Source organism: Chlorocebus sabaeus, chromosome 9 (assembly GCF_047675955.1).
Source record: "Chlorocebus sabaeus isolate Y175 chromosome 9, mChlSab1.0.hap1, whole genome shotgun sequence".
In the NCBI taxonomy this organism is placed as follows: domain Eukaryota; kingdom Metazoa; phylum Chordata; class Mammalia; order Primates; family Cercopithecidae; genus Chlorocebus; species Chlorocebus sabaeus.
Genome location: NC_132912.1, coordinates 27852960 through 27878968, shown reverse-complemented (window position 1 = coordinate 27878968; position 26009 = coordinate 27852960). Strand labels below are relative to the sequence as shown.

General features: G+C 37.2%; 1 protein-coding gene across 4 annotated transcripts in view; it reads left to right on the top strand.

The window, feature by feature from the left end:
- ODAD2 (outer dynein arm docking complex subunit 2) overlaps nt 1-26009 on the top strand; it is a 203271-nt gene that overhangs the window by 3733 nt on the left and 173529 nt on the right. For 2 of the 4 annotated variants that reach the window (XM_008002642.3, XM_073018820.1), the window contains exons 2-8: nt 596-858; nt 8594-8751; nt 10933-11125; nt 11843-11949; nt 12154-12290; nt 14552-14668; nt 24963-25168. In XM_008002642.3, coding sequence (XP_008000833.2) covers nt 635-858; nt 8594-8751; nt 10933-11125; nt 11843-11949; nt 12154-12290; nt 14552-14668; nt 24963-25168 — 1142 coding nt within the window. In that variant the 5' untranslated portion in view covers nt 596-634. Of the gene's footprint in view, nt 1-595; nt 859-8593; nt 8752-10932; nt 11126-11842; nt 11950-12153; nt 12291-12938; nt 13212-14551; nt 14669-24962; nt 25169-26009 lie in introns of those variants that run through there. The other 2 variants (XM_073018821.1, XM_073018822.1) reach the window with 2 other exon arrangements.

Sequence of the window (26009 nt, the reverse complement as noted above, 5' to 3'; positions counted from 1 at the left end):
CAGAAAAAAATTATATTTCACAATACTGTTCTTATTCTATTTCTTTTTTAACTCAGAAGGCACTTGGGGAACCCGGAGCTATTAGAATCATGCTCTTCAGTCATCATTGTGATGATGCAGATATTATCACTATAAGAAAGTTGGGGTATTCAGTTTAATAGTGTAATTCTAAACAGTGTGTGTCCTGGCTCAAAGGAGTGTTTGTCCCTGAAACTGCTGGCTCCCAGCAGAGCTGTGAACAAAAGCCCTTAATACTAACCTCTTCCACTTCTTTGTTTTCCACTCTTAGAGTTTTCTGTTTGGGTTTTATGCCTATCTGTTTGAATCCTCTCTCTTAGGCCCCAGGGAAATTAGAAAGAAGTTATTAATTTCAGGGCAAATACTGGAAATTTCTTAAATACTGGTCAGTTTTACCTAGTGCTGGTTTAGTACTTCATTGAACTGAAGAGCAATTAGATAATTTTGAAAAATCAGTCTTTGAAGATTAATAAGCAGAATGTGGGGTGGGGAGTACTAGTTTAAAGTCTTGAGAATGAAAAATGTTCCAAGGAAAAGGTGGATGCTCTTGTCTCTTTCTGTTTCTACTCTGATGTAGTGCGTGTGCTAAGCTCAGGTCGGAGCACTGGCGGATCCCATGGGTGTGGCTCTGACAAAATCAGTGCAGTGGACTGCTGCCGGATATGGAACTGGAGCCCTCGAAATTACCCCTCTAAATGAAGCGATATTGAAAGAAATTATTATGTTTGTGGAGAGTTTCATCTATAAACATCCTCAAGAGGCGAAATTTGTTTTTGCGGAACCACTTGAGTGGAACACAAGTTTGGAGCCCTCAGCATTTGAATCAGGTTATGTTGTCAGGTAAGCCAGTTACGTGCTTCTAGGATTTGATATCTTCGTTGTACATATTTTTATCAATTGGTTCTAGGTATGGGGGTAAGTCACCTAACCTCTCTGAACCTCATAAGCCCTCTAAACCGGGATTATGAACCAGAGACACACAGGTGAAGTCAGGATATTCAGCTTGGCCAAAACATTATCTTTCTAAGTTTTAAATTTAAGTTTTTAAATTAAACCCAATTTAAAATTTTGTGGGTAAATTTCTTTGGAAAAGATATCCATTATCCAAGTCACTACACTGCCAACACTTATTGCTGCTTTATGCCTCGCCTTTCCACCCATATGTGGATGTGTGTGTGTGTGTATATATATATATATATATATATATATATTAGAGATGGGGTCTTGCTATGTTGCCCAGGGTGGTCTCAAATTCCTGGCCTCAAGTGATCCTCCTGCCTCAGCCTTCTAAAATGCTAGGATTACAGGCATGAGCCACCGCCCCAGGTCATCCATATTCTTCTGAATTTTATTTCTATAAATGTATGGGGTACTTCCGTATTACCTGCCAGATGCCAGGAGCCATTGGTTTTGTGGCCTCTGATGTAGATGATATCTCTTCTGGTATTTAAATCGATCAATTCCTGGGATAGAAGCAGGAGGCGGCGGGGAGGGGTGATGAATAATGAATTTTGATTTTGCTCAATATAAGGGAGAGAATTCTTTTTTTTTTTTTTTTTTTTTTTTTTTTGAGACGGAGTCTCGCTCTGTCGCCCAGGCTGGAGTGCAGTGGGGCGATCTCGGCTCACTGCAAGCTCCGCCTCCCAGGTTTACACCATTCTCCTGCCTCAGCCTCCTGAGTAGCCGGGACTACAGGCGCCCGCCACCGCGCCCGGCTAGTTTTTGTATTTTTTAGTAGAGACGGGGTTTCACCATGTTAGCCAGGATGGTCTCGATCTCCTGACCTCGTGATCCGCCCGTTTCGGCTTCCCAAAGTGCAGGGATTACAGGCTTGAGCCACCGCGCCCGGCCATAAGGGAGATAATTCTTAAGAATTACTGTCGTCCTCAGATGAGAGCCTTTCAAATCTGAGAGGAAAAAAAGTAATTTACTTCTGTCTCAAACAGTGAACTCTCCATCTATCTCATTCGAACATGGCTAAAAAATACATACACACACACAAAAATGCATGAATTATGTGAACAAATTAAATATAATTGTATGAGAATGTATTATTTCATTAAGCATAATTATACAATAAGCAAGCTAACACACACACGCGCACACACACACACACACACACACACACACACATTTTTGCCAGTCGCAGTTTGTTTTGCACTTTAGGCATTCTATTTTCTACCGCCTTGTTCTTCTTTGGTTTGGATATGAACTTTTAAAGTCCGATCGTATGAAAAACAGTTCCGTAGGAAGCCAAAGCTTCCTCTAGATGCCTTTTCCCTTTTCTCCCTTTGGGATTATTTGTGAGAATAAATTCAGAATTTCATTTTTAGAACTGCAGCAAAACCATTCTTAAACTGCATTTCAAGAGCTCTTTAATTCTTCTATTGGTCAGCCTTCTCTCTGAGCTGTTTGAAGTCATATTTATTTATTTATTTTTTCTGGAGACGGAGTCTCACTCTTTTGCCCAGGCTGGAGTGCAGTGGTGCAGTGTCGGCTCACTGCAACTTCTGCCTCTCAGATTCAAGTGGTTCTCCTGCCTCAGCCTCCTAAGTAGCTGGGAATATAGGCGCCCGCCATCACACCTGGCTAATTTTTTGTATTTTAGTAGAGATGGGGTTTCACTGTGTTGCCCAGGCTGGTCTTGAACTCCTGAGCTCAGGCAACCCACCTGCCTCAGCCTCCCAAGGGGTTAGGATTACAGGTGTGAACCACCAAGCCCGGCCTGAAATCTTATTTTTTTTTTAATGGTGCATTTTATTTCTAACTGTGCCAGTGGTAACTTTCTCCAGAAGTGCTTGTTATTTCTGTATTGTTCAGCTTTTTTCCTAACCTTTGAAATATGGTCTTCTATGTAAAACAAATTTAAAACATATTAACTACTTGGCTGATCACATGGCTCACACCTGTAATCCCAACACTTTGAGAGGCCGAGGTGGGCCAATCACCAGAGATCAGGAGTTCAAGACCAGACTGGCCAACATGGTGAAATCCCGTCTCTACTGAAAAGACAAAAATTAGCCGGGGGTGGTGGCACGTTCCTGTAATCCCAGCTACTAGGGAGGCTGAGGCAGGAGAATTGCTTGAATCTGGGAGGTGGAGGTTGCAGCTAGCCGAGATTGTGCCACAGAACTCCAGCCTGGGTGACAGAGAGAAACTCCATCTCAAAAAATAATTAATTAATTTTTTCAAATAAAAATGCATTTAAAGCAGGTGACAGAAAAGAATATCATGATTGTAACTGCTTTGCCTCTGTACAAATTTTGTGCTCCAAGCACAAACATGACCACATCTGACCCCTGGTTAGGTTGGCTGGTTGGCTGTGACACACACCACTCAAATCTATCACTATTTCCCCTCTATTCTTGTCTAGATTCTTTTTGCTTTGTTTCCATTCTTATATCTCAGCACACAATTATGTGTGGATTTATTTAAGACAGGGTCTGGCTCTGTTGCCCAGGCTGGACTGCAGTGGTGTGATCATAGCTCACTGCAGCTCAAACTCCTGGGCTCAATGGATCCTCCCACCTCAGCCCCTCAAGCAGCTAGGACTATAGGCACATACTACTAAGCCTGGTCAATTTTTCTAATTTTTTGTAGAGACAGGATCTCACCATGTTGCTCTGACTGGTCTTGTACTTTTGGCCTCAAGAGATCCTTCTACCTTGGCCCCCTGAATTCCTGGTATTTCAGACCTGAGCCGCTGTGCCCAGCTCTACATGCAGTCTTTATGCACAATATTCCCTCCCGAGAAGGACATTTTGAAACAATTACCCCTTGATTTTTGTACTTCTGTCACGTTTACTGTGTAACTTTTCCTTGGGCTAATTTCTCAGTCCATTCTTTTTGTGTCTGACCGTTATTGATGATATCTTTGATGTTGGAAGGGTAGAGAGAGGTATTGCCATTGTATCTGAAGGAAGCTGTGCTTGCCTGGCTCTGATGAAAACCAAGATCACCTCGAAGACGGCAAAGGGTGCAGCTGAGATTTTGGTCATAATGGACAATATCAGATGCTTTAACATGCAGATCTTGACTATACCCCTTGGTCTACTCCCCAAACCAAAGAAAGTTCAGTGACCTGTAGCCACTCGGTGTTTGCTACGACAACAAGTGATGTCAACCAGAAATATTCTCAATTGCCCAAAGAATTTATTATCAAAACAGTCCCCATGATCTCATTCATTGCCCTTTGGACGAAGCACACTCTTTTGACTTCTCTGCTGTTAGTACACTATTTATACATTTATTGAAAGTAGGGAAGCTACTTTCCTTCCAGACAGGACTCAGGTCTGGGCATCCATGTGTAAGACGAAGATTATCCTGAAGGATTTGAGCTTGGAGTCTCCGGATGTGTTTCTACCAAATAGGAATGTCCTTGGATCTTTTAAAGTAAAGGTGATGCCTCTCCTTGTGGGTAGACCTCTCAGGCCTCCTGTTCCAAAACAAGTTAAGTTTTATCTACACTGGAATTCTGCCGAAGTAGATAAATTTCCCCTTTTTTGTTGGTCTCTGTAGACATTGATGGGAATATATTTATATTTGTGGCCTTTGTTCTCATTTGATGTTGCACATTCCAAATGCACTGTGGGCAACAGTCAATAAAAGTTTGATCATCCTTTTTCTGATTAGGCTAATGAGCATCTGATACTGAAACTGATATTTTAGTCACACACTGGAAAGCTTTTATGTTTCATCAACCACCTTCTGTCCTTTTGTGCAGATTGTTATTGATTGAATAGATGGGCATAGCCCTGTTCATGTTACATGATTGTCTTTTCCTTAAAATCATTCCAGTGTTTTCACCCTATTTTAACATTTGTCATCATCTCTCCACGTTCCCTCTTGGGGTGGGGGCTGGGGATCAAATAGCTCTACTTTCATTTCATGGAAATCGTAGGTCTCTTTGTATTATCATTTGCAATTGCTTTTGTTCTTGTCGACAGGATGAAATTAATAATCTTCCTAAAACACCTCAGAATGAAGCCTAAATATGCTGTAAACTAAGAACAAATGACGCCACTCAATGGCAATACCATCTGTGGTGCGTAGAACTGAGGCACTTTGATTCATTTGAATGTAGCTTGGGAAATTTATAAATTGGATAAGTGCTCAGAATCACGTAGTGAAAATGTTGTGACCTGATTTTGTTTCCCTTCTCTGGTAGAACTACAGTATGATTTTGAATCAAATGTGCTATAATATTGTCATATTTTAGTTTTAAATCTCACTCCGCTGCATCTCAGTGATATATATGCATTGAGATAAAAATATGTTCTGGTAGGAGTTGGGACAGGAAGTCAGATCGCCTGAGCAATAGCTCTCTTCCCCGCAAGAATGCACGAGTCACACACAATTCATACCTTTCTGGACCTTAGCTTTGTGATCAATGTCATGAAAGGCTGAATTTACATGATCGCTAAGGTTACACTCAACTTATAAAATAATATTGTTTTATGAGACAGTAATTATTGCATTTTGGTAAAATTTCTAAGTCACAGTAGTAGGGTCAGTGGCCATAAGTTTTGTTACTGAGCTCTTTATTTTTTTGTCTCTGAGAACTGCTAGTTTCTTAGCTATAGCCTTATTTTCTATATTACTATTTAGACATACGTTTATTAAGTAATAAGACACTAAATGAGGCCAGGTGTTGTGGCCCACGCCAGTAATCCCAGCACTTTGGGAGGTGGCGATGGAAGGATGAGTCGAATGCAGGAGTCCAAGGCTAGCCTGGGCAACATAGCAAGACCCTGTCTCTAAAAAATAAATAATAAATAAATAAACAGACCAATAAATAAATAAACAGCCAGGTGTGGTGGTGTGCGGCTGCAGTCCCATCAACTTGGGAGGCTGAGGGAGAAGGATCCCTTGAGCCCAGGAGTTTGAGGCTGCAGGGAGCTATGGCTGTGCCACTGCACTCCAGCCTGGGTGACAGAGCAAGATCTTGTCTCTTAAAAAAAAAAGGACACTAAACTCGATACTGGGGATTAAAGGAAAAAGACATTTTTTTCTGCTTTCTTGCTTTAGAGTATAAATAGAATTTTTAGCACCCTTCCATGGCTCTGGTTTAAAAGTGTCTCCATCAGGTCATTGGAGTTTTTGATAGCTCATTCTTCCTGATGTTCACAAGGTGGGGGCAGCATTTTTCTTTCCAAGAGCTCATTCTTCAGGTGTTAGAAACTGTGAGCCTAAAAACTGAAACTTCCTCTTCAAAATCTTGTCGATAGCTGGTGTTTTTTATTTTTTAAATCTATTTTTATTTTATTTTTTGAGATGGAGTCTCGCTCTGTCACTCAGGTTGGAGTGCAGTGGTGTGATGTTGGCTCACTGCAACCTCCGCCTCCCAGGCTCAAGTGATCCTCCCAGCTCAGTGTCCCAAGTAGCTGGGACCACAAGCACGTGCCACCATGCCTGGTTAATGTAGCTGGCATTTTATTTCTTACTTTTCTGTTAAGTTACAGGCTTCAACTTGTAGGGGCAATGAAAAATGTCACGTTTGCTTTCTCACCAGGAGTTTCACTCTCTCTAGTTAAGTAGCTTGGTATCTTTGGCATTCGGTCAGCCTATTACTTAGCCCTCTCACCATCTACTTAGTGTAAGTGGCCAGCCCTTGATGTGAGTAACTTTTAGGTAACAGGCCTTTAAGAAATCTCTTCAGTCCTAAGGACATTATTCCAGAAGCTTAATTTTAGAGAAAATATACAGTTTGTCAACAATGCATGTCATTGCCAAGTCTAGAAATATTTTATTCATTCATTTATTCCACAGATGTTTACCAAATGTCTTCTATGTGCAGTTCCTATATGACGTGCTGGAGATAGGGGCAGTCCCTATCTGCACCCAGCAGAATCAGACTCATCAAGTCCTTCTGTGAGCCCTCTTTTGCTGCTGTAACACATTGCCACAAATCTAATGGCTTAACACACACAAATGTATTTTCTTATAGTTCTAGAGGTCAGAAGTCTAAAATGAATCTGCAGGGCTAAAATCAAGGTATTGGCAGGGTTGCATTCCTTCTGGAGGCTTAAGGAGAATTTATTCTTTCCTTTTCCAGCTTCTAGAGGCCCCTATGTTCCTTGGCTCATGACTCATAGCTCATGGCTCCTTGGCTCAAGGCCCCACATCATTCTGACCACTGCTTCCATCAGCATATCCGTGTCACTGCCTCTGTCCCTCCTGTCTTCCTCTTATAAGAACCCTGGTGATTATGTTTGGCTCCCTCCAAATACCCTGAATAGTCTCCCCATCTCAGGATCCTTGGCTTAATTTCTGTGCAAAGTCCCTTTTGTCATGTAAGGTGACATGTTCGTAGGTTTTGGGGATTCAGATGTGAACATTATTCTGTCTCCCTTAGTTCCTATCCTCTTGTTTTTATTCTAGTGAGATCGTCAGTAATAAGTAATCTGGGTCGGTCAGATTTACTTTTTCTGATGAACTAACAACATTTTATATCTATGTATCTACATTGCAATTCAAAATATGTTAGATTAGGCCAGGTGTGGTGGCTCACGCCTGTAATCCCAGTACTCTGGGAGGCTGAGGTGTGTGGATCCCTTGAGCTCAGGAATTCAAGACCAGCCTGGCCAACATGGTATAATCCTGTGTCTACTAAAAATACAAAAATTAGCGAGGCATAGTGGCGCACACCTCTAGTTCCAGCTACTTGGAGGCTGAGGTGGGAGGATTGCTTGAGCTCGGGAAGCAGAGGTTGCAGTGACCCGAGATCATGCCACTGCACTCCAACCTGGGTGACAGAGTGATATCCTGTCTCAAAAAAAAAAAAAAAAAAAAAAAAAAGGGCTAGATCAGGGGTTAAGGTGTCAGAAGTTTCATCAGAGATAGCCTCCTGTAATACAAAACCTAGACAGTTTAGTTAATGTTGTAAGTGGTAGAAATCTATAGAAATCACTTCCATGAAAACATCTTAATATTTTTTTAAATGCCAACCTGAAAAAAAATCATTAAAATGGATAGAAACACAAAGCTAGGAGACTCAATAACTTTTGATCAGGAAGAGTCCATTGAGAAAAACTGCCTATTATCCCAAGGCAAACCAAATAAAGGAGTTTAGAGTGGGAAGGGAATTCACAGAGAGGATCCAGTTTGCCTTGAATTTGCTTTTTTTTCATAGCTTTTTAAAATTCATAAACACAGTGTAGCCAAGAAAACTGCTAACCACTAATTACTGTGGTGTAAAAATTTATAAATAAAATAACATTAGAAATCCCCAAAGCATGAATGGTTTTGCAGAACCAATGATTTTTAAAAAGATGCCAGAAATCAACACGTTTTAGAAAACAAAAACTGTGACTATTTGAGTTCAATTGTGAATTCAAGAAATTGCTAAAAAAAAAAATATTCCTTGGTTATATCCTATTGGTCACTAGGGTTGCTGGTAAGTTTGAGGATTTAAGTGGAAGAAATTGGGAAAATAGATGAGCTACTAACCAGATGTATTTATATTTTCTGTATTTTATAATGAGATATAGGAATAATCTGTCTACATGTCTTAAATTTAACTTCTACTGGCCTCCAGGTAGCATGAAGCTTTTGATTTTTTTATTTTTATTTTTAGTGAAACAACAGTCAAATCAGAAGAAGTTGATAAAAATGGACAGCCTTTGCTATTTCTCTCTGTACCACAAATTAAAATTAGGAGCTTTGGGCAGCTGTCACGCTTGTTACTTATTGCCAAAACTGCGAAGTTGAAGGAAGCCCAAGCATGTGTTGAAGGTGATCTTCATGCTCCAGTCTGTGATTTGAACTTTTAGAAATAATCTTGCTGGGGAAGTGGGGAAAGGGTGGGAGGATCATTTGTTAGAGACTCTTGAAAAAAAATTATACAATCTACAAGGTAAAAAGTCAAATGTACAACTTCATGAAAATGTTATTAATTTTCCTTGGCTGCATTATTATGCTCCTATCAAATTTCTGCTTTAAAATGAAAGGCCTGTTACCTTACCACTGGTAAGTTTCTAAGTTTCCAGGTTTCTGATTTTAGCATGTGGTTTGAAAGAGAACCTTCTCAGCTTCTGGAAAGCACAGGGGTCTGTAGCCTGTTAGGTCAGTGTCAGGAGAGAAGACAGATGACAAGGGCCGGCCTCTGAATCCACTCTCTCGGCCTACTGCCAAGGAATAGATTGAATGACAATCTATTTCCTTTCAAATGAATGTAGGCTCTTTCTTTAGCAGAGACAGCCTTTAATAATCTCCCTTTCCACTTTTCTCAGCCATATTCTGGTGTGGGCTTCACAGCCTTCTGTGAATAGTTACAATCATTCAAATCTGTGACAAATATTTTTCTTCTTCTTAAAGATATGTGATGTTTGCACTATCGTCTAATCATCTAACATGCAAAAAATGAATGTGGTTGCCTGCTATAGTTGTGTTGTAAATGTTTCTTACGAGTAGAAATATCTAATCATAGGTGATAATGTATGTGTTTTGCTTTATTGGAATTCTGTGACCAATGGGTTTCTGGCACAAGGTATTTGAATTCTGCCCATTTCTGTGTGAGATGGGAAGAGGGTCTTTTTAAAATTTTATTTTATTTTTAATATGCCAACCTCAGGATGGCAACCTCTTTTTATGCCTTGACTATTACTCCTTATTAGGTGAGGGTATCATGTCTTGAAGAGTAAAGCTGAATTCAAGAAGGTAGTTAATAGATGAAGGATTGTTCATTCAATTCAACTTAATTGGTAGACATAATACATAGATTTCTATATAGCTAAATACTTATCCATTAGCTAAATACTTATCACCTGCTGCATTTTGCCATTTCTGCAAGAATTCTGGTATAACCCTCAGTTTCATGTCCAAGTTGCATGGTACATGGCAATTTGGTAGTCAGGTTTATGCCATTCCTCAGAATCCACCTGCTCTGCCTTTTCGTAAATCTCTGTGTGATGACAGTCATAAGGTTGTTAAGTTGAGATGCTCAATAAATGACTGATTCCTTGGTCTCCTTTTCGTTGCTCGTCTCCCCCAGTGAAGTTTTTTTTCTCAGCCCCAAGTCTGTGGAATATCCCATGACCACACTGGAAGGTTAATGCCTTCACTATACTTTTCTTCATTTCTTTTAAGTTAAGCTTTCTGAATTAGTCTCACAGGCCTTCCTCTCCACTCCCATCTCAATGCATATATACTTTCATCTTTCTCAAATTTCTCCATTCTAAACAAGGGTTTTCCCCTTTCTCCTTCATTTTCAACCATATTGGTTTTTAACATTAACCAAATTCTGTTTTCAGCATCTCTAGATTCAATTTTCGCATCTTTATCAGCCTTGATCATGAATTGGTATTTGTTTTTCACTATAATTTGAATATATATATAATTGCATTATACATCTATATATGGCTAGATGTGTTTTTCAGCTGTAAGATCACATGGCATTGCAAATATTAAGCAGTTTGAATAGGTGCAAAAGAGTGCTAGGGGGTCTGTAGCCTTAGGAAAGCATGCTATTTTGGAAAGAAAGCCTTTATAAATACCCAGCCCTGCTACACACACATACACACACGCCCGTATAGTTCCAGGGATGATTCTTTTAAGGAGATCACTATTTCTCTATCTTCAAAGAAATTCTGAATATATTAATTGAATGTGCATTCTGAACAATGCCCCACAGCCAATTAAAAAAGAAAGAAAGAATGACTGTCTTGGTCTTTGTGCTATTAGGGAGATATATAGATGATATTACAATAGAAACTAGAGCATCTCATGAGATAGAAGCAAGTTCCTAAAAGCAATGGAATCTCAGACATAGAGATGAATTCTAATTGGGTCGATTAGAAAAAGCTTAATGAAAGAAACACATTTAAATGGACTTTGAAGGATTTATTAGTCTTAATGTTTCTTGTGCTAGAAGACAAGAGGATAATTTTTATTTGTCTTCCTTTTTTTTTTTGGCAGCTAACAGAGACCCCATAGTAAAAATCCTGGGCTCCGATTATAATACAATGAAAGAAGACTCAATTGCATTAAATATTCTTGGTAAAATTACCAGAGATGATGATCCTGAAAGTGAAATTAAGATGAAGATTGCTATGCTGCTTAAGCAATTGGATCTGCACCTCCTCAATCATTCTCTAAAACATATTTCCTTGTGAGTCTTTTTCAAAAAGGAACCTCTATCGTATTGAGCAAAGATTGCGCCACTGAACTCCAGCCTGGGTGACAGAGCAAGACTGTCTCTCAAAATAGATAGATAAATAAATAATAAAATATTAAAATTAAAAAATTAAAAAGGAAGCTTTAACAATTAGTTACAAAGCTGCTTTCAGAGTTTTAGAAAAAAAGACAAAAAATAAAGCATGGAAGTTGTTGCTATGGATTTAACTTTACATTTTATTGGAACAAACAATTTTCTTGGGATTCATTTATTCTAGTTCTAAAAATTAAAAATTGCAGGTAACATTGCTAAAACATTCTGGTGAGGTTTCATGCAATTCTGAAGACATTAGGTGGCCTTGTTATTTTCAAAGGCTCTCAAGACTATTGCACAAATTATTAAATTATAATGCAGATATCATGTAGAGTTTGTATAGTCCAAAGCATGTTCATTTCTAATATTTTTAGTATTAGAATATTATCAGCATGAAATAAAGTGAATATTTAATAGAGTATGTTTAATGTTGCATTAAACATGAATCACTGATTACTTGATGTGTTGACAGTGCTGTTATAAAATTATGGCATGGCTAAAATTAACTGCAATTTTAATTACAAAAAATATATTTCTCCTGATACAATGAAATGTGTTCATGTGTTTCCTAGATTCTGTCTAAAGTATTTAAGCTGACATTTTACACATTTATTTCAGAGAAATAAGTTTAAGTCCCGTGGCAGTGAAGAAGGATATAGAACTGCTCAAACGTTTCTCAGGAAAAGGAGACCAAACAGTCTTGGAATCTATTGAATATACCTCAGGTTTGATGTTTTCTGAGGCTCATTTTATGTTATTTATATTTTCATAATTACATTTGCAAAATGCTTTCAATGTCTACAATACAAGAGAAGGTTTGAGAAGGGGAAAGCTTAAAATTTCCACAATATTTATTTTGTGGAAGCCCACACTTTTTACCAAACTCTAGGTTAAAGAACTCCTGTTAATTGCTTGATGATTGGTTTCAGATTATGAATTTTCAAATGGATGTCGAGCCCCACCGTGGAGACAAACTCACGGGGAAATTTGTTATGTGCTGGTGAAACCTCACGATGGTGAGACTCTGTGCATTACTTGCAGTGCAGGAGGAGTATTTTTAAATGGTGTAAGTATATTTTTAAAAACGTAACTAAAACCAGTGGACTTTGGTTGTTAACTGTAGATATCTCAAGGGTGTGTCCCAATGACCACAGAGAATGAATGACTGTTCTGTAGGATAGAAGCAGATTCCTTTGATATATGCTTGCTGGGCAAATCCAAAACAGCTTCAGAATAAGCTCTCTTATTCTCCACTGCAGGTCATTAAGCCAATCTGATAAGAAATGGGCTTCAAAGTGACCCACTCCACTTTATAAATGTCTTTAACATTATCACTTCACTGATTTGTTACACAGCAACCAAAGGATAGAAAGGTCGAAAAAGGAACACTGAGTTAATACAGATGTCCTAACTGCAGCTTGCATCCTAAGAGTTGTGCATTACTCTTAAGGACAAAGGGAAAGAGAGGGGCTTATCTAAATGTAGAAGGTTGGAGACAGTGCCCCATGAAGCTGGGACCCAGACCTCTGGGGCGGGTCCACTTCCAGGCTGTGCTGGTCCCCACAGAGTTCAGACCATCTCCATGAGGCAGGGCTGCAGATCTCTGGAGAGTGGGCACTGCCCAGTTAATGCTTGTACCTCGGGAAGAGGATCCTTGTGGAGCTGGCAGAGCTGGGACCCGGACCTGTGAAAGTGGAGCACTGGATGGCTGATAGTGATATTTCCCAGGGGGTGTGGTGAGCCTGTTTCTGGGACCGTGAAAAATAAACAAACCTGGAAACTGGAACCAACTGTTGCTACTGGAAGCAACTGCCACTGCGTGGAAGGAAGGGCCGTTGCTGGGGTGACTCTAACAGGGCCAGTGGGCCAGCAGGAAGCAGCAGGTCCCTCCTCCCTCTCCCAGTCTTTCAGCCTTCCTTTAGCTGATTCTAATGACGGAGTCTAACCTAGCCTGACAAAGGAGAAATACAACATTGCAGATTCCCACGTGAGTAGCACAACGTAGAGGCTGGGTGACTGGGCTTTCAGCTGAATGATAAACAACACACAGTGTTCTGGATTAAAACACTTTTAGTCTCATCCCTATTCACAGAACCAGCTGGAAGGAGCTTAGCTTTCACCTCTGCAACATCCTGCCCTCGGTATCTTCAACATAAATTTGGAACTCAGAAACAAAATTCTATAATGAGGACCCAAGTCCTTAATGGGGACCCAGCCACCACAGGGGACTGCCTGGAGGGTTGGTACATGTTGGCTTGGGTTGGTACCAAAATGCTGGAGCCTCTTTTCTGATTACCTGTAATCATCTTTCTGACATGCCTTTTGGTGCTTTTCTTATTAGCATGACACTGAGCTCATTTCTACAAGGAGGAAGTAGACAAATAAGATTTTGCTTTGGTTTGTCATGGTATTTTAGAAAAACGAAATCTCTAATTAGGAATAAAGGGACAAAAGAAGGAATGATTTTCTTTGACCGTCTGGGGGGGTGGGGCAGGGCGTCTTTATTTCCATCAAAGGTTATTATTGATCTATATACATACAACTTATTTGGCATGGAGATATCTAAGTACCCTTTAAGTTTTAAAAAAGTGAAAGATGAGGATGATAAAACTACTCAATAATTACAACAAAATTTAAAACACACTAGTCATATGTATAGAAATGCTTTTGTGTACAGTTATATATAACACACTGCAGTTATATGTATTTATATGCATACAGTTATGTGATGTGTGTGTACCTATATATATGTTCTGTTATGGAAGAACAATAGAGGTAGGGAAGAAAAGGAAAATATGGAAAGGAAAGAGACAAGAAGAGAAAGAGACACATGGGTGTGTGGACAGATTGTTACATAGAGATCTAGAAAATAAGCCTATAGCAACCATGCCACAGAAGAACAGAGTGTGACAAGCAGAAACATAGGCTTTTCCATGGTTAAATTCTAACCTTGAAGACTTTTATGACATCGTCAACTAAGGCTCGTGAGGTCATAATGCATTTTCAGAGTAGAGGAGAGTGGAGAGAAGGAAGCTCTCACTTCTCTGCTGAATAGCAGAGTGCCTTACATGCATATAGGAGGTACTCAGTAAAGCCTTATTGAATGATTGAACAATTGAATGAAGGAAGGAATGAGTGAATGAATGGAAAAATAGATAACATTAAATTAAGGGGGAAGGATTTTGCCTATACATTTCATGTATAAAGACTGCCATATAGATCCTTCAGAGATGAAAACAATACGTGTGCTTAGCTTGTGATGTATTGATCAGGATCTTATAATTGTTCTTATGTTAATCGTAGAACGAAACTTGTTTTTTCCCAAAGGGCAAAACAGATGATGAAGGGGACGTTAATTATGAGAGAAAAAGTTCAATTTATAAAGACCTTGTCACATTTTTAAGAGAAAAATCACCAAAATTTTCAGAAAATATGTCTAAACAGGTAAGTTTTATGGTTTCTTTTGAGCTTTCGTAGCATTATGTTACTAAACTACAACTTTCTATGGTACAAGAAAAACAGTAACTTTGCCTATTTTTGGATACTTTTTGTTATTAGTGTTTTTTTTTGTTTTTTTGTTTTTTTGTTTTTTTTTTTTTACAATATAACATAACATAAAAATATTGTAAATGTAGTATCATTGTTCAGGGTTCAGTGCCATTAATTACATTCACAATGTTGTACAAATATCACTATTGTCAATGTCCAAGTCTTTTTCATCTCTCCAACTTAAACTCTACACCCATTAAGTAGTAATTCCCCATTCCTTCTTCCCTGACTTCCTGGTTAACTCTGATCTGCTATTTCTATCAGTTTGCTTATTTTAGATATTTATTGTCACTGGAATGATATAATATTTGTCCTTTTGTGTCTGGCTTCTTTCACTTAGCATAGTGTTTTCAAGGCTCATCCATGCTATAGCATGTATGATAATTTCATTCTTTTATGGTAGAATAATATTTTGTTTACGTATAGACCACATTTGGTTTATGCGTTCATCCATTGATGGACATTTGGGTTGTTTCCACCTTTCGGGTATGGTGAATAATGCTGCTATGAATATTGGTGTCCGGGTATCTGTTGAGTTCCTATTTTCAATTCTTTTGGATCTTTTCCTAAAAGTGGAATTTTTGGGTCATATGGCAATTCTGTATTTAACTTTTGGAGGAACTGCCAACGTGTTTTCCACGAGGCCACACCAATTTCATTCTCACCAGCATTATCCAAAGATTCCACTTTCTTCACATCCTTGTTAACACTTCTTATTTTCTAGGTTGTTGTTTAATTACAAACATCATATATTTACAAATATAATTGCAAATATAATTTACAAATATAATTACAAATAGTGTCATTAGGAATTTGATTTGCATTTCCATAACGATTAGTGATGTCGAACATATTTTCATGTATTTGTTGGTTATTTGTATATCTTCTTTGAAGAAATGTCTGCTTGAGTTAAGGATATATTTTAAGTTGAATCTTATATTTTATTTTATGTTTTAAGTTGAATCTTTTTGTTGTTGTAGTTTTTGTATATACCCAATATTAACCCCTTATCAGATACAAGGTTTGCAAATTTTTTCTCTTGTTATGCAGGTTGCCTTTTAACTTTCTTGATAGTGTCCTTTGATGCAGAAACATTTTTAATTTTGATGAAGCCTAATTTACCTATTTTTTCTTATGTTGCCTGTGCTTTTGAAGTAATATTTAAGAAATCATTGCCAAATCCAAGGTCATGAAAAATTTGCCCCTGTTTTTCCTCTAAGGATTGTATAGTTTTAGCTCTTACATTTAGGCCCTTGATCTCTTTTGAGTTGATTTGTGTCCATTTGGAGACTAATGAAATTTAGGGTCCAATTTCATTCTTCTGCATGTGGATATTCAGTTTTCCCAACACCATTCATTGAAGAGATTGTTCTTTCTCCTTTGGGTGGTCTTAGCATTCTTGTTGAAAATCAATTGATCATAGATGGAAGAGTTTACTTGTGGACTTTTAATTCTATTCCATTGGTCTATATGTCTTTCTTTATGTCAGTATCACACTATTTTGATTACTGTAGTTATAGTAGTTTTGACATCAGGAAGTGTGAGTCCTCAAACTTTGTTCCTGTTTTTTAATACTGTTTTGGCTTTTGGTTTTCCTTGACACTCTATATGAATTTTAGGCTTGGTTTTACATTTCTGCAAAAAGTGCCATTGGGCTTTTGATAGAGATTTCATTGAATTTATGAATTGCTTTAAATAGTATTGCCATCTTAACCATATTAAGTCCTCCAGTTTAGGAGATATCTTTCCATTTAGTTGTATATTTAATGGCTTTCAGCAATGTTTAGAAGTTTTCAGTGTACAAGTTTTTCTCCTTTATTATATTTACTCATTAACATTTTATTTTTGATGCTACTGTAAATGAAATTGTTTTCTAAATTTTATTTTCGATTATTCACTGCTAGTGTGTAGTAATGCAACTTTTGAGTGATCAAATCAGGTCTAATTTTTGAGTGTTAAAGTCAAGATTGAATTTCGCAACTTCACTGAATTCATTTAACTCTGTGTGTGTGTGTGTGTGTGTGTGTGTGTGTATTCTTAGGTTTTTCTGCATACAAGATCATGCCATCTGCATACAGATAGTTTTACTTCTTCCTTTCTGATTTAGACGCTTTTACAATTTCTTTTTCTTTACTTATTACTGTGGCTAGGACTTCCTGGACTATGTTGAATAAGAGTGATAACAGCAGGCATCCTTGTCTGATTCCTGATTTTTTTTTTTTTTTTTTTTTTTTTTTTTGAGATGGAGTTTCACTCTGTCACCCAGGCTGGAGTGCAGTGGTGTGATTTTGGCTCACTGCAACCTTCACCTCCCTTCCTGGGTTTGGGTGATTCTTGTGCCTTAGGCTCCTGAGTAGCTGGGTTCACAGGCACCTGCTACTATGCTCTGTGAATTTTTAGATTTTTAGTAGAGACGGGTTTTCACCATGTTGGCCAGGCTGGTCTCGAACTCCTGGCCTTAAGTAATCTGCCTGCCTTGGCCTCCCAAAATGCTGGGATTACAGCTGTGAGCCACCATGCCTAGCCTGACTCCTGATCTTAATTTAAAAACTTTTAGGCTTTCACTATTGAGCCTGATGTTAGCTGTGGGATTTTCCTATATGGCCTTTAGCATGTTGAGGAAGTTGCCTTCTATTCAGTTTTCTTTTTCTTTTCTTTTTTTGAGATGGAATCTTGCTCTGTCACCCAGGCTGGAGTGCAGTGGTCTGATCTTGGCTCACTGCAACCTCCGCCTCCCGAGTTCATGCGATTATTCTGCCTCAACAGTAGCTGGGATTCCAGGTGCACACCACCACAGCCAGCTAATTTTTGTATTTTTAGTAGAGATGGGGTTTTGCCATGTTGGCCAAGCTGGTCTCAAACTCCTAACCTCAGGTGTTCCATCTGTCTCAGCCTCCCAAAGTGCTGGAATTACAGGTTTGAGCCACCATCCCGGCTCCAGTTTTCCTTTTCTTGGTGCACCCATCATTTGGTAGACCCTCCTGAGTAAAAGATGCACATTGGAGGGAAAAATTGAGGATTTGGGTGTTAGAGAATACCTTTATTATTTTCTCTCAGTTGTTTGTAGAGTAATGATGTGAAATTAATTTTTAGTTAGCATTTCAAAGGCTTATATTTCCACACAAACTGTTTGTTTTGGCTTTTTCCCCTCTTCAGAGGTCTTTAGGGTCTTCCTTGGTGTTCTGTAATTTTTGTGGTATGGTTTGTGCAGGTTTTTGTTTCTTTTTTAGATTCATCTATGCTTTTGCATCTATCATTAATTTATTGCTTTTATGGATGTGTATTATTCCATTGTATGGATATGCCACGATTTGTTTATCCACTTACCTGTTAATGGATATGTGGTTATTTCAGGTTTTGGGCTATTACAAGTAAGACTACTAAGAACATTTTGTACAAAGATTTGTATGATCATATAGTCTCATTGTGCCTAGGTTAAAAACCTAAGAATGAAATGGTAAGGTCATATGGTAGTTGTATGTTTAACTTTTTAAGCAACTGGTAAACTGCTCTCCATAGTGGTTGTAATATTTTACATCGGTGTAGGCAATGTATGAGAGTCCCAGTTCTTCCACATACTCATCACTAACCATTATGGTCAGTCCTTTAACTACAGGCATTCTGATAGGTGTGTACTGGTATCTCCTTTGGTTTTAATTTGCATTTCTTGAATGCATCTTTTCATGTGCTTATTGGCCACTCACATTATCTTATGTGGTAAAGTGTCTATTCAGACTCTGTGCATTTTTTCATTGGGCTATTCAGTTTTTTATTGAGTTGCAACAGATCTTTATATATGTTCTTGGCTTATATATTCTGTTAGATATATGAAATATAAATATTTCGTCCCAATCTGGGTCTTGTATTTTTTATTTATTTATTTATTTTTGAGACGGAGTCTCACTCTGTCGCCCAGGCTGGAGTGCAGTGGCGCGATCTTGGTTTGTTGCAAGCTCCGCCTGCCGGGTTCACACCATTCTCCTGCCTCAGCCTTCCGAGTAGCTGGGACTACAGGTGTTCGCCACTGCGCCCGGCCAATTTTTTTTTTTTTTTTTGTATTTTTAGTAGAGACGGGGTTTCACCGTGTTAGCCAGGATGGTCTCGATCACCTTACCTCGTGATCCGCCCAACTTGGCCTCCCAAAGTGCTGAGATTACAGGCGTGAGCCACTGTGCCCTGCCAGGTCTTGTATTTTTATTCTCCAAACAGTGTCTTTCAAAGAGCAAGTGTCTTCAATTTTGATAAAGTCCAACTTATTTTTTCCTTACAGTGTTTTATCTTATAATGCTTTTCCAAACCCAGTATAATGAAGAATTTCTCCAATGTTTCCTTCTAGAGATTTTTCAATTTTACCATTCCAATCTATGTCTATGATCCACTTTAATTTGGTTTGTGTATATGAGGTATGGATCAAAGTTCATTTTTTTTTTTTTTTTTTTTTTTGCTTATCTAGTTGTTCCAGCATCATTTGTCAAAAATAAACCTATTGTTTTGCCACTGAATTACCTTTATAACTTTGTCAAAAATTAGTAGTCCATTTGTCTGTGAATGTATTTCTGAACACTTCATATTGTAACTTTGATTTCTGTATCTTTACACCAATACCACACTGTCTTGATTACTCTAGCTTTATGATAAGTCTTGAAGTTGTTTAGTTTAAATCCTCCAATAGTGTTCTTTAAAAAAGTTTTTTGGCTATTATGGGTCTTTTGCATGTCCATAAGAATATTAGAGCCAGCATGTCAATTTCTTAAGAAAAGGTCTAACAGAATTTTTGCCTTGAATTTATAGATGAATTTAGGAAAAATGGGCATCTTAACAATATTGAGTTTTCTAATCCATGAACATAGTTTATCTCTCCATTTATTTAGATCTTAATTTCTCTCACCAGTGTTTTATAGCTTTCAATATACAGGTCTTATACATCTCTTTTGAAACTTATCTGTGTTTCATATTTTCGGTCTATTGTTAATGAGTTTTAGCTTTTCTATTTTTAGTCATTTGTTGCTATTGTATAAATATATACTTGATTTTTGTATACTGATTTTATATCCTGAAATTTTGCTAAACTCCTTTATTAGTTCTAGTATCTTGTTTGTACATTCCAGAGGGTTTTCTATGTAGATATTGTCAGTAAATAAAGATCATTTTCTTACTTCTTCCTTCCTAATCTCAACTCTTCCTTCCCAATCTCAACAGTTTTTTATTTCTTTTTATTTCCTTAATGCACTAGCTGGAATCATCAGTAAGACATTGAATAGAAATGGTGTCTTCTTCCTGATATTGCAGGGAAATCTTTCAGTTAAGTTTGATGCTAACCATTTACAAGGTTAAGGCTTCTATTCTGAGTCACTGAGAACTTTTATTAGGAATGAATGCTGGATTTTATCAAATGTTTCTTTGTGTACTGTGGAGAGAATCGTGTTTTTTTCCTCTCTTTTAGTTTGTTAATGTGATTAATTACATTGATTAATTTTTCAAGTGACAAACCAACCTTACATTTCTGAGACAAACCCCACTTGAATCTTTTATATACATTATCAGATTTAATCTGCTAAGATTTTCTTAAGTTTGGCACCTATATTCATAAAGTTATTAGTGTGTAGCTTTGTTTTCTTTAGTAACTTTGTCTGGTTTTGGTATTGAATACTGACATTATAGAATGATGTGGAAAGTTTTATCTTCTCTTCAATCTTTTGGAAGAGTTTGTATAGAATTAATATTGTTTGTTTATTAAATGTTTGGTAGGTTTATTAAATGTTTGGTAGAAATGTTTGGTGAAAGCCATCTGGGCCTGGAATATTCTTTATGGGAAATATTTTAACTACAAATTCAATTTATTTGATAGTTATGACACTATACTGGTTGTCTATTTCTTCCTGAGGGAGCTTTGGTAGATTAGATTGTCCTTAAGGGAATTTGTTCATTTGGTGTAAGTTGCCAGATTTATTGGCATAAACTTTTTCATAGTATTCTCTTACTGACTTTTTCATATCTGTAGAATTTTTAGTCATTGTTACCTCTCTCATTCCTAATATTGGTCATTTGTGGTTTTAAAATTTTGATCCACCTATAACGATAGGACTATAGATTTACTAAATTTTCTCAAGGAACTAGCTTTAGGTTTAATTTTTATCTTTTCTACTTTACTTTGATGTTTATGTGGTTTTATTTTGGGTTTATTTACTCTTATTTCTCCAGTTTCTAAAAAATGTCATGATACATTTAATTTAATCTAGTCATATTTGCATTTGAAGAAATTTTGATGAATTCAATAGTGAATAATGTTTTACTTGGAGCATATTAAACAAGGGATCATCAGCCCAAAACCTGCTTTAGCTGATAAACAACTTCAGCAGTGTTTCAGGATACAAAATCAATGTATCAGTGTATAAAAATCACCAGAATTCCTGTACACCAACAACAGCCAAGCCAAGAGCCAAATCAGGAATGCAATCCCATTCACAATTATCACAAAAAGAATAAAATACCTAGGAATAGAGCTAACTAGAAAAGTGAAAGAGCTCTACAATGAGAATTACAAAACACTATAGAGAAATCAGAGATGACACAAACAAATGGAAAAACTTCCTATGCTCATGGATTGAAAGAGTAAATATCATTCAAATGGCCATGCTGCCCAAAGCAATTTATAGATTCAATGCTATTCCTATCAAATTACCAACAACATTCTTCACAGAACTAGAAAAAAATATTTTAAAATTCTTATGGAAACAGAAAAAAATAGCCAAGACAATCCTAAGAAAAAAAAGAAGAAGAAAAAAAAACCCAAAAAACAAAACTGGAGGTATCACACTACCCAACTTCAAACAATACCACAGGGCTACAGTAACCAAAATGACACGGTACTGCCATAAAAAGCAGGCACGTAGACCAATGGAACAGAATAGAGAGCCCAGAAACAAGGCTGCACGCCTACGACCATCTGATCTACAACAAAGTTGACAAAAACAAACAATGGGGAAAGGACTCCCTATTCAATAAATGGTGCTGGGATAACTGGCTAGCTATATGCAGAAGATTGAAACTGGACCCCTTTCTTGTACCATATACAAAAATCAACTCAAGAGGGACAAAAGACTTAAATGTAAAACTCAAAACTATAAAAACCCTGGAAGACAACCTAGGCAATAACATTTTTGACATAGGAACTGGCAAAGATTTCATGATGAAGTTGCCAAAAGCAATTGCAACGAAAGCAGAAATTGACAAGTGGGATCTAATTAAACCTCAGAGCTTCTGCACAGCAAACCATCAACAGAATAAACAGACAACCTACAGAATGGGAGAAAATATTTGCAAACTATGCATCTGACAAAGGTTTAATATCCAGCATCCATAAAGAATGGATTTACAAGAAAAAAACAACCCATTAAAAAGTGGTCAAAGGACATGAACAGATACTTTTCAAAAGAAGACATACATGTGGCCAACAAGCATGTGAAAAAAGTTCAATATCACTGATTATTAGAGAAACGCAAATCAAAACCACAGTGAGATATCATCTCACACCAGTCAGAATGGGTGTTATTAAAAAGTCAAAATATAACAAATCCTGGTGAAGTTGCAGAAAAAAGGGAATGCTTATACACTGTTGGTGGGTGTGTAAATTAATTCAATCATTGTGGAAAACAGTGTGGCAATTCCTCAAGGAGCTAAAAACAGAACCACCATTTAATCCAGCAACTGTATTACTGGATATATACCCAGAGAAATATAAATCATCACATAAAGACACATGCACACACATGTTCATTGCAGCACTATTCACAGTAGCAAAGACATCAGATCAACCTAAATAGTCATTAGTGGTAGACTGGATAAAGAAAATGTGGTACATATATGCCATGGAATACTACAAAGCCATAAAAAAGAATGTGATCCTGTCCTTTTTGGGAAGAAAACCAATTACCCGCTGTTCTCACTTATAAATGGGAGCTAAATGACGAGAACAAATGAACGTAAAGGGGAACAATGGACCCTGGGGCCTACTTGAGGGTGGAGGGTGGGAAGAGGGAGAAGATCAGAAAAAATAACTATTGGGTACTAGGCTTAGTACCTGAATGATTAAATCATCTGTACAGCAAACCCCTGTGACATGATCTGTATAACAAACCTGCACCTGTACCCCTGAACCCAAAATAAATTATTTTATTTTTGGCACAGATGGGGTTTTGCCATGTTGGCCAGTCTGGTCTTGAACTCCTGGCTTCAAGTGATCTGCCTGTCTAACCTATTTATTTATTTATCATTTTTGACCATAAGAATTCATGCTGCAAGTTTCTTTATGAGCATTGTGTAGACTATGTTCCACAGATTTTGATACGTGATGTTTTTATTCAATATATATGAGGAGTTTCTGTAGATCTTTTACCAATTTCTAGTTCAATTCCAATGTTTTAAGATATTTTATATGATTTTAGTTACTTGAAACTTGTTAATGTTCATTTTATGGCCCAGAATATGATCTATTTTGGTGATTTTTTTTCCTTGTACATTTCAGGAGACTATATTCTCGTGTTATTGAGAGGTGTGTCTTTTAAATGTCAATGAAGCCAACTTGTCTGATTGTGTTGCTCAGGTCTTCTATATCATTACTGATGTTTTTTCTGCTCATTTTATTGATTACTGAGAGAGTTTTGAAGTCTACCAATTATGGATTTATCTACATTTCCTTTTAGCTCTGTGTTTCCTTCATATATAATGAAGTTCTGTTGCTTGGTGAATACACAATTACGACTGTGTGCTAATTGATTCTTTATTAGTATGTGTGCTCCTCTTTGTCCCAGTAAATAATAATATTTATTTAGAATTTATTTATTGCTTTGGAGTCGATATTGTCTGTTTTTAATATGGCCATTCCTGCTTTCTTTTGATTATTGTTTACATAAACTATTCTTCTCCAGCCTTTTACTTCTGATGTATTTGTATCTTTACATATAAAATAGTTTCTTTAGGCCACAAATAGTTAAGTCTCTTTTTTCATCCAATTTGATGATTTCTCATTCAATTGATGTGTGTAAACCCTTTCATTTGATGTAACTACTAATATAGTTAAATCTAAATTTACTGTCTTGCTACCTGTTTTCTATTTGTTTCATCAGTTCTTTGTGATATTTTTCCTTTCTCCACCCCTTTTGAATTGAGCCTTTTAAAATGATTCCATTTTATTTGTGCTACTGCTTTACTAGGTATATTTCTTATTAAAAGTTTCTTAGCTGCCCTCTGGCTTATATATATATCTCGAATTTGTCATGTCTCCTTTAAGTAAGATTCTAAAATTCACAAATAGTTTAAGAAACTTACAACAATATACCTTGAATACCCCTCCCTATACTTTGTGTTATTGTCATCACACATTTTATTCCTACATGTCATAAACCCCTCAAAATGTTGTTACTATTTTTGCTTTAGATAGTCAATTATATGTGAGAATGATTAAAAATAATACACAAAGTCTTGCGTATTTATTTTTACCATTTCTGCAGCTTTCAATTTTTTTGCATAGATTCATGTTTCTGTCTGGCATGATTTTATTCCTGACTGAATAATTTTATTTAACATTTCTAGCACAGGTCTTCTGGTTAATTCTCTGTTTTTGTTCATCTGTGAAGGTTTTTATTTTGCTTTCAGTTTTGAAAGATTTATGTTTTATTCTTAGTATAGAATTTTGGGTTGACATGGTTTTTTGTTTTTTCCTTTTTAGTGCTTTAAATATATTACTCTCTTTTTCTCTGGTTTGCAGTGTTTCTGATGAGAGGCCTCTTAAAATTCTTATGTTCATTCCTCTGTGTTTAATATATCATACCTATCTACCTTCAAGATGTTCCCTTTATCTTTGGTTCAAGCAATTTAAATATGATGTGTTTTAGTCAATAGAGGGTTGTAGTTGAATTTGTTGGTGGTGGTGAGGAATGAGCAGGTCCAGCCCTGGTGTTGTATCTGTGTGTGCTACAACAGAGGAGTGAATTTAAAAACATCGCGTTACTGTCCACCTAACTCCAACAGAAACCTTAGTCTTGACACTGCCCTTATTTAGCTGTTACTAAGGACCACAAGTTAGATGCACCTGAGACTTCCTTTCCTGAATTTACCACTGGCATAATGTTTCAGAGAACACTAGATAATTCAGATATCATTAAAAATTATTCTCATTTTTTCAATAAAGGGGATTAGCGTCAATGAAGACCAGCAAAAGGATAATGATCAGCTGGGCAGAGTCCCCAAGAAGGAAGAAGCAGCTGCCTTCCGCAAAGACATTTCTGGTACAGACAAGAGGTCACTGGAGAAGAACCAAATTAATTTTGGGAGGAATCAAATGATCAAGAGATGGGAACCAAGCTTAAACTGGAAGACCACTGTTAATTACAAAGAGTATGTAGACATTTGCATTTGTTTTCAGATGCATCTTTAGTAACCATATTCACCTAATTTTTCACAGAACTTTATTTAATTGAATTAAATTAATTAATTATTTTTTTTGAGATGGAGTCTTGCTCTGTTGCCCAGACAGGATTGCAGTGGTGCAATCTCGGCTCACTGCAACCTCCGCCTCCTGAGTTCAAGTGATTCTCCTGCCTCAGCCTCCTGAGTAACTGGGATTACAGGCATGTGCCACCATACCTGGCTAATTTTTTTTTTTTTTTTTTTTTTTGTAATTTTAGTAGAGACAGGGTTACACCATGTTGGCCAGACTGGTCTCAAACTCCTGACCTCAAGTGATCTGCCCACCTCAGCCTCCCAAAATTCTGGGATTACAGGCATGAGTCACTGCGTCTGGCCAGAACTTTATTTTATAATGGAAAAATACTGAGTAGATATTTACATGTCCCTCCAAGGCACAGGTTGATTCCTTTCTGCTCCTCTTTGTATTCCAAGCGGAAAGATTTGATAGAGTTTGTGTGTGTAGCACCATGAAGGGAAGAGAAGAACAATTCACTTTCATATAGTTGGTGAGTCAGGACAAATAATATGCAGAAAAGATGATAAAACACTTGGAAAAGTCATAGGGGAAACGTAAAAATCATGGTAGAGACCTGGTTAAGTAAGCACTAGGAGAATGTGGAATAGTGAAAATTGTATGAAGTTAATCAGTGAAACTGTCATAGAGATAATGTCTTCTCTTTTAACAGAACTTTAATACTATGAAAAGGCTAGAGTCTCAAAAATATGAATGGACCTATATAAAGTGGACACTGGCTTGATGAATGTACGA